Genomic DNA, 8,803 nt, shown 5'->3' on the forward strand with positions numbered 1-8,803 from the left:
AATGATATACCATAACTGGTTATCCTCCAAGGATCTTTTCCTCCGGGCCATCTTTGCCCTTGTCCAATGCATTGCTTGTCCCGTGTGTTAGTAGTTAGTACTCATCAAATTGGGCATCCTAAACAAAGAGAGGGAAGTTCGAGTGAGAGTATTGGTGTTTTACATTCTAGAGTTCATGGACTAGTAGTGGGAGGAAGTTTGTTTTATTGATGGTTGCACTTGAATGATTCGCGTTAATTGGTAGCACATAAAAGTGATGTTTCTTACCGTATTTATAACTTTTCGGTATTTACACACCTTAAGTATAATTAAACAACTAAAATTGTCTTCTTGATAACGAAATACTCTATTGTTTCTTTTTTATTTATTTATTTATTTATTATTTTTTTTTTAAAGAACTAAAGCTGCCTTCTTCAACAATTTCTTTTTTTTACTTTAATACAAAATATTTGGTTGAGTCCCTTTGACAAAAAGAATCCAGCAACAAAATCAACTCTGAAAACACACTACACAACCAACACGCTAACCAACTAATTTCAGTTCAAAGCCAGCAAATGTGCAGTATTATGGCATCATCACTAAATAAATTCTCCTGCAATCAATATATTGTCTCAATGACATCACCGATGATATATAAGATTATTATATATTAAAACAATAAATCATCCGTCAATTAGCTGCTTACTATTTTGTTTTTTAGTTTTCATTTTTCTTAGTTTTCTCTTCTTCTCCCTATTTGTTTTTTCTTAATGACCAAACACCACATTAAGATAAACCAAATCCAAACCTGAAACAATTTCATTCAGTAATATACATCTTTGTGCTACTTACACATCTCTTCAGAATTTGACCATAAAACATCTGAATTCTTCAATCACACACAATAAAACAAACAAATTAAACCCCCGAAGAGGAAAAAAAAAATCCCAAGAGATTAAAAATTAGTATACTTTTACAATGCCATTACAAATACATAACATACAAACTTACAAAAACAGATGCCAAAAACAAACCCCGTCAGCAAAAATCCGGCCTCGGTTTCTTCCGAACCGAAACGCAGCCTCTCTGATGATCCCTGAAAATCCTGATCTCACAACACTCCCTGAGGTCCTCAAGACTGATATACTGCTGCTTGACCATCCTCAATGTATCACCACCAGTGTCATGAATCCAAACGTAAGGGTGGCAAGTTTCGTCATAGTAATACAGCAAGCCCCTCATGCTGCCACCGCCGCCCTCTCCGCCGGGCATATAGGCCTTGTATATGCTCTTGCACTTCAGCCTCTTTGAGGAGCCTGGTTTCAAAGTGTGAACCTTTTTTAGTATGGACCCAACTCTTATCTGCAGTTCCACAGGCTTGTCACTCAGGTTCCAAACCCTAGTTCCAAATCCTGAGGATTGCTGTGTGTGATCCCTGCATCCATCAAAGCACCCTCCAGTTGGGAAGATACCAAATCTGGGCATCTTTGATTTCAGAGACTTGAAATGTTTGGTGACTTTGGTCACCTTGGACTTAAAGACAACGTGCATCTTTTTGGTTTCTCGTGTTGCAGAAGATTCACACCACCCTTATTTGGCATCTTTAAATCCATATATAACCTCTCAGTCACCCCATAAAGTGAATTCATGATATAATTTCTCATTCTTGAATGTAGAGGTCACAAATTAATCCATTAGGTTGTTAATAGGTACCTATTAAGACCCGTTTAATTTGATATCACCATAATAGAGAGGTGAGATTCGTAGCGATGATGATGATGCAAAGTGAAATCAAACTAAATGGGTCTTAATGGGTACCCATTAACAACTTAATGGATTGATTTGCTACCTTTACTTGAATGGATGGTTGTGATTATTTTTTGTAGTAATGGAATATAATCACGTGGTATATTCAATCCGAATGTTATCTATATGTAAATTATTGACATTCACTCTCAATATGGGATATATGAATGGGAAAATGAGTGTTTCAGTATGTCGTTGAAACATAATTTATTTTGTTAATATTTGATCAATATGTCGTCGATATTTAATTTTGATAAGCTAAGCAACTGAAATTTAATTTCTAATATACCACGTGACTGTATTCTAGTTTCACACAATAATGTTTCCTAATTGTGGGAGGCTATAGTAATCATGTGACATGATAGAATATTGTTAGCCCTTGCATTAAGGAATTGGTAGGGTCTCCAAAAGGCCAAAAATTCAACCCTAGAAAACGTGGAGACAAAAACTTAATTAAAAAAATAGTAGACTGCTTTTTCCTTTGTTTTGGAGGCAGAAAGAGAGAAATGGCACCCACACTGCACGCAAAGCTTAATGATGAGGTCTCATGTGTAAATGATGTTGCTTCCCATTTGGTCATTCTCCTGTTCAAGTTTCAGAGCAACCACCTTTTGCTTCCCAATTTCACTCCAATGTCTATTTTCAGCATATTAAAACCCCGGTAATTTGGACCACAAGCAGTTGGGACTTCTTTCATGCGTCATGACTCTTGATAGAAACTTGAGTGTAACCGAGGATATATATCGCCATTCCCCTATAGCACTCGTCAAGTGATTCACTTCAATAAGTGCTATAGGATGTTGGTGATATACACCCGTGTGATATATAGTATCTTCTTGTGACTTTTTCGGGTAGATGGTGTTTTTGATGGTTGAACTTTTTCGCCTAAAATACGTTGCAGGTGGATCAATTTCTTCATTTCTTACCAAACCAAATCTTCAAATTTCGGACTATTACCCACCCACCATGACATATTGTAGCTCACAATATCATATCCGACGGATACATTACCTTGGCACCACAGCGAATACGATCGTCGATGTTCGGCAGAAAGAACATTATAATAATGGTAGAAGCGACTCGTATTTCGACCAACTTTCCAAGAGGACAAACATAGGGCACAACAAATCTTCTGATAAAGATATAACCTTCGGAATAAGCACTTAACGCGTAGGGAGCAAAAAGATTAATCGTTTCAAACAAACAAGTCTCACAAAAATGATCTCAATGATTTCTTTAATCTTTCATTTCAAGTTGAAAAAAGACAGAAGCTACACTCAAATAATTCAATCTTAATAGTCAAGTTAACCCATATGTGTTCAAAATACAAAATCTAAAGGATGGGAGGCTGTACAGGGAACAAAATGATAACTATCAGATGCTGCAGTATTAATAGAGCACAACACTTTGAAAGGAGGAGGTGGGAAGAAGAATTTACAAAGAGCGTGGATTTCATTTCTCATGATGGTCGTCAGACGCGTCTATCTTGATTAAAAGAGGCTGGTCGATATCCACTGGTGTTTCGGAGACAACAGGTAACTCTGGTATAATATCGATGTTATCAATATCCTCGTTTTCGGCCAAAGCTTTTTCCAAAGCGGCCTTGGCAACTCTTGTAACACAAATCATTAAAATCACTGCAAAAAATCCAAAGAAAAAGAAAAAGGATGACAAACTGAACATTTCAAACTTCAATATATTTACAGAAACTTCAATTGTAGTACACTGTTTAACCAAGTTTTGCTTATTAGCCCTTTTCAGTAGTAGCAATTTCACTTAGTCCATAATCTTTACGGGAAATATCAAAATGCTTTGTTCAACTACAATTAATAAATGACTACCACACAAGCCAACATGACAAATTTAGGGGTAATTTTAATATATTTTCCGTCCCAATTTCCCCACCTTTAACCATTCAACACACCTGTAAATCCAACTACACTGCCATTCCAACTTAAGAGTGCTCCAAAGTCCAAAAATCATGTTCTCCCGTTTCACTCATTTCTTTCTTCTTTGTTACATTGACATGTCATTTGTATATTAAGCTTCATGTTATGATAGTAAGAACTTAAAACATCTTGGTCTAGCATAGCAGTCCTGATGCTCCTACTACACTAAGGAAAAGAACAGAAGGTGGCTGGAAAAAAAAAAAGGGTAGTGTGTGCTAGCTGAGCAGCTGTAACTTACCAGAGACTACAAGGCCCAATATGATAAAAGCCTGCATACAAAATACAGCAGAGTGAACATATGTCAGAGATAAAGACAACGAAGAAACAATGCTATATACATATCCCAAAGCCTCATTCGAAAATCCATAAACTGTGCTCTCAAAGAGCTTATATGTCCAAAATAAACAGTTATGATGCACCCTTTTAGGACACGTGTTCACATCATGCCCCGGATACTTAATCCCAGTAAACAATGTTGAGGTGAGATCATTTGAAAAATTACAAAATTACAAGCAGTCCAGAACAAATAAAAGATGAGATAACTCTTACCCAACGGGTCTTTGAAAATTCACCCCATCCATGGGTCACATCAGAAAGATCCTTGAGAGTTGTTCCAACATATACTAGCGCAAATGTTATTGGCTATAACAGAACCAATATCAAACACATTAACATCAAAATCTCCATCTATGATAAAGACATCTATTTAACAAAAAGTGTTAAAGTATTTGAAGCCTGCTCAGGCAACTTGTCCTCTGAAAATATGTTGCAACAAAAATACGAGTTGATCAAACAATTGATAATCTACTCAGCTCGGTAGGACCTAGAACCATAAAGCCAAAAAGATTCTAACAGTACATGTATTTTTCCCTCAAGCAAATCCAAGTCCTGCAGATTCAGGTACATGCATTTGTACACAGGTTCCCTAATCGGAACTCATACATGTATTTTACCAATACATTTTACAGTCAGAGGTTACATATTGTCCAAACAAAAGGCTGACATCAGCTTGGAACAGATGGAAGCATGCATATGCATCACATATTAAATTGACAAGTTCATGAATATGCAGACCACCTTTTAACACAATGCAACTCTCCGGTAATACCTTAAAAATTTATATGACCGATGTCTAAAAGATGCTGAACCTTTTTCGCAATTGAGTGTAACAATGTTGCTTATAAGAAAATAAAGGAAGTTATGTTAATCGCATACTAATCCAAAGACACCACAAGAAGTCATGATGGATGAATTGGCAGCATGTTAAAAGCTCAAAGTATAACACATGGAGTAACTGAAGGGGGGTAACTGCTAACCTCACAACATGAACAAAGCTTGCTAGTCAAGCATACAATTATATTCCTATAAAGACACACTAAGACAACCATCTTGACCAACATATATATCCAAAAAAAGAGACAATAAACATGACAATATTCCATTATGCATCTTCAAAAAGCATTGTGTTCGTCACTTAAGATTAGAAAGAAACAAAATAGAATAACAAGATGTTGGGATGGAATCACATAAAAGTAGTGCCTCAATGAGGGTGAAGAAAATACCATCATCCCTATCCAGGAAGCCAGCATGTATTGTCCTATTGGAACAGGAGTCACAGAAAGGAGGTAATTTAGCATGTTGAATGGGAGCAAGGGAACAAGACGAAGCAACAAAACAATCTGTAGAAAGAATGAAACAAATAATATCAGCATCTATTTACTTTATACTATAGATAATATTCATTTTACACTGTAAACATTCCACTACTTCCATGCTTCATTGTTTACTATTTGTAAAACAATTAAATTTGGGTAAATTAATCAATAAGATGCAAGTTGAAACACCATTAAATTTGCATACTGAGAATGTCAATTCACATTTTGAAGGTGAAATATGAATCAAGCAAACCTTAAATCCGGATCTCCGAATTGCAATTGCAACTGCCCGGAACTGAGGATAATCCTTCAACCTTGAAACAACAAATGATCTCCCAATCTGCATGGGTATTCAAGAATAAGATAAAGAAAGCATAGATACTATATTTATGACCAATGGGCTGAGGACAAGATACAAACAAAGCATTTACCTATGAATGAGGGAGAATAGAAATGAGAACGGAATATCAGTGAAGAGCATGTGAATAATCACACATATAAATGCATTAATATTTTCTCTTTTTTCAGAAACTCAAAAAACCAGGAAATTCCAATACAAGAGTTTAGGATAGAAACATACAGTTCTTCCTAGAAGGAAAGCAGCCCCTGCACCTAAAGTGGCTCCAATTGAATCAGCAACAAAGCCAACAGGTAGCCCAAAAAGATAACCACCACCGAGCTGAACCATTAAAATGAGGAATCGCGTAAGGTTGCAAACTTGCAATTAAATAAAAATACAAAATTTCTTTTTGAAAATCTTTCATCTCTGTTTCGCCCTAGACCATGTATTGATATTGCACAATATAACAGTAAAAGAAAACTATAAGTGAAGTATGCAAAGCATATGCTAGATCATTACTCTACAAGAATTACAGTGCAGTAACAACAATTGCTAAGGCATCGGACAAATGCTTACAGTAAGTACTGAAGCTGGTACTGCCAAGACTGTTAGTGGAATGTATGCAACAGCCCTGCATGTTACCCAAAGGAATATAAGTTGAAAGGCAAATAGAGGCAGACTGTTACTGTTTTACCAGTAAGACATGTTTGAGGACAAATTAACCTGTAGGCAGTCTGTTATTGCGACTAACTTTTAATATTGCGATCAAAATGTTAACAACAATCAAAATGAAACATGCACATCATTATTAATCAGTGTCCAAACCCAGAGAAAGGAACGATTGGTAGAAACAAAATTAAGGTCCTTCAATTTACTTACAGCACAAGGGGACCCCAAGGACCAAGATCCTGCTCAACCCATAATAAGAAGTCCTTCAAAATCTGCAGGTAGCAGTTACTTTATCAGTCAACAAACATGACCATGTTCACATAAGAGACATTGGTATCAGCATCATTGCCAAAAAATTGGGGTAGCAAAAGGTCTAAAAATAGTGATCCACCAAAAAAACCCTCCCTATTGCAGCTGACATAATTAATGCAATTCAGAAAGAGAAGTGCTACTGCATTGTCACGTCTCAAACTAAAAAGAGAAGTGTGACTGTTGTTATACTAACGAGCAACAAAGCTATAACCATGTCCATATTCAAGTGTTACAAAAATCTAGTTACAAATGAACTAAAAATCGAAATGAGTTCGCCATTTGGGCATGCTTGAAAATGCAATCTCAGTTTCGAGCCCATCAAATTGGGCACCTCCCTAAATTCCTTTCAAACTTTACTGTCAACGTCTAAAACATGTCAAGCAGCACCAAAGCATCGCCCTAATGAAAACACAATTCCACACACAGCTGAAGCAAAATCCAACATTTCCATCAATTCGAAATGTGAGACCAATCCAATAATCCAACCAACAAAAAGATGCATACCCAAATCAAAATCAATCAAAACGCACAAGAAAATCATCCAACTATTGAAACCCTATAGCGCAAACTAAACAGAAAACAAAACCCACCAGGAAGAAACTCACAGATTGAGCTATCAAAAAAAGAAAACAAAACCGACCCAGACGAGAAAAACCGAACCTTTTCCACGGGAAGAGTAAAACAAGCAGTGGCAACGGCGGCCAGGAGGAGGAGGAGGAGAGCGATCCTGAGCGCGGAACCCCAAGTGAAGGCCATGGAAAACCTCCGACGCCAAGGCCTGCACTCCTCGTCGTCGTCGTTGTAAATAGGTTGCTTCAACGACAAGCGAGGCCTCAATCCCCCAAGGTTTGCCAGATTTGATTCGGCTCCAAAAGATGTGAGCTTCCTGCCTCGGTTTTTTTCTGGGTACCCACTGTTATTGTTTCCTTGCGTTCTTATCTTCTCTGTCCGATTTGATTGAGAAATCTTCCGAGATTAATTGGGAATTTCAGATGATTAGGAAGGCACAGAAAATCGTAGAAAAATTACTGATTAATTAATTTGTTGTGTGTTGGTGGAGTTTTTCTGCAGTTATTTTTTGGGGAATTTATAAATCTTGTGAATTATGTAAGTTTGATTGATGGGCTGAAGGTGGTGGTTCGTGTCTTGTTGCGTTTGAAATAATTAAAAATGGTTCCTTTTTTCCAAACGCGGTTAGTATCTTTTTATTCGCATTTCTTTTACAATTTTAATAAATTTGTTTTTGTTTATAAGAATATCAAAAAAATTGAAAAGAGGTACTAAAAAGGAAAAAAAAGGAGAAGAGAAAGAATCATTTTGTAGCAATTATGATTATTTTATTTTTAGTTGTTATTTTTCGTACTGTAATTGAAGTACAAGTATGTGAAAAACATAAAAAGTGAAAAAGAGCAAACGAAAGATGTCGGGAGAAATGTGAAAGAATATTTTTAGAATGACAAGGAAAATGGGAATTAAACACTAAAGTATGAACTGAGTTTATATTGTTTTCATTTTTAAGTTTTTGTTTTCATGTGATCTCCTTTACTTTAGTTCTTCCTCTTTCCGACCAAATCTAGTCATTCATCTTCATTTTTCATGTGTCTCGTATATTTTTCTTTGATTTTAGTGCAAAAAAAAAAAAATAAAGAAAAAGGTCAAAAGAAATTAAATTTATTAGCAAACAAGCCATAAATTACAACAACAAAAATCTAAATAATGATATTGTATGTTTAATTTTTAAAATAAATAACATTAGTAAATATAAAATGTTTTTCGTTGCAAACAATCTTAATATTGGAAGTTGTTTCAAACTTGACAAACCCAATCTGTAGGTAGATGGGCCCTGCCTTGGGTTTCTCAAGCATTTCATAACTCAATTAATCTTTAATTTCTTTTTATTGGATCATGGGCTCCAAAAATGGGTTCACCAAACTTAATAATGGAGGCCGAGTTTGCATGAGTTATTTTTCAAAGGTACCGTCAACTTATTTAGATGAATTACAAAAGGTTGGATTGGAAGAATTAGAACTACGTTATATGAGTATTATAAACGCGTGTAGGAGAGATTTGTAAATGATTCATTGCAAGTACGA

At 35.9% G+C, this 8,803-nt stretch overlaps 2 protein-coding genes across 2 annotated transcripts; both read right to left on the minus strand.

The window, feature by feature from the left end:
- Positions 1-765: 765 nt before the first annotated feature.
- On the minus strand, positions 766-1,584 carry LOC137737998 (uncharacterized). Its single transcript, XM_068477594.2, has one exon. The coding sequence runs from the start codon at positions 1,528-1,530 to the stop codon at positions 1,018-1,020; it is 513 nt and encodes a 170-aa protein (XP_068333695.2). The 5' UTR covers positions 1,531-1,584; the 3' UTR covers positions 766-1,017.
- A 1,420-nt stretch (positions 1,585-3,004) lies between these two features.
- On the minus strand, positions 3,005-7,888 carry LOC137736806 (uncharacterized). The gene is made up of 9 exons (XM_068476077.2): positions 7,371-7,888; positions 6,609-6,670; positions 6,306-6,360; positions 5,970-6,068; positions 5,643-5,729; positions 5,297-5,413; positions 4,284-4,376; positions 3,973-4,003; positions 3,005-3,422 (listed from the first exon to the last, which is right to left on the minus strand). Exons 1-9 carry the CDS (start codon positions 7,464-7,466, stop codon positions 3,238-3,240), a joined length of 825 nt encoding a protein of 274 aa, XP_068332178.1. The 5' UTR covers positions 7,467-7,888; the 3' UTR covers positions 3,005-3,237.
- Positions 7,889-8,803: the final 915 nt, after the last annotated feature.

Source organism: Pyrus communis, chromosome 13, assembly GCF_041283825.1.
Source record: "Pyrus communis isolate YQ-2024b chromosome 13, ASM4128382v1, whole genome shotgun sequence".
Taxonomy (NCBI): domain Eukaryota; kingdom Viridiplantae; phylum Streptophyta; class Magnoliopsida; order Rosales; family Rosaceae; genus Pyrus; species Pyrus communis.

Bases quoted from the DNA above. Each gene is read 5' to 3' on its own strand.
- LOC137737998 (XM_068477594.2), bottom strand. From the start codon at position 1,530: ATGCACGTTGTCTTTAAGTCCAAGGTGACCAAAGTCACCAAACATTTC.
- LOC137736806 (XM_068476077.2), bottom strand. From the start codon at position 7,466: ATGGCCTTCACTTGGGGTTCCGCGCTCAGGATCGCTCTCCTCCTCCTC. The intron at 6,671-7,370 runs GTTCGGTTTTTC...TGCTACCTGCAG, and splicing joins TTACTCTTCCCGTGGAAAAG to ATTTTGAAGGACTTCTTATT. The intron at 3,423-3,972 runs GTAAGTTACAGC...GATTTTTTGCAG, and splicing joins ATTGGGCCTTGTAGTCTCTG to TGATTTTAATGATTTGTGTT.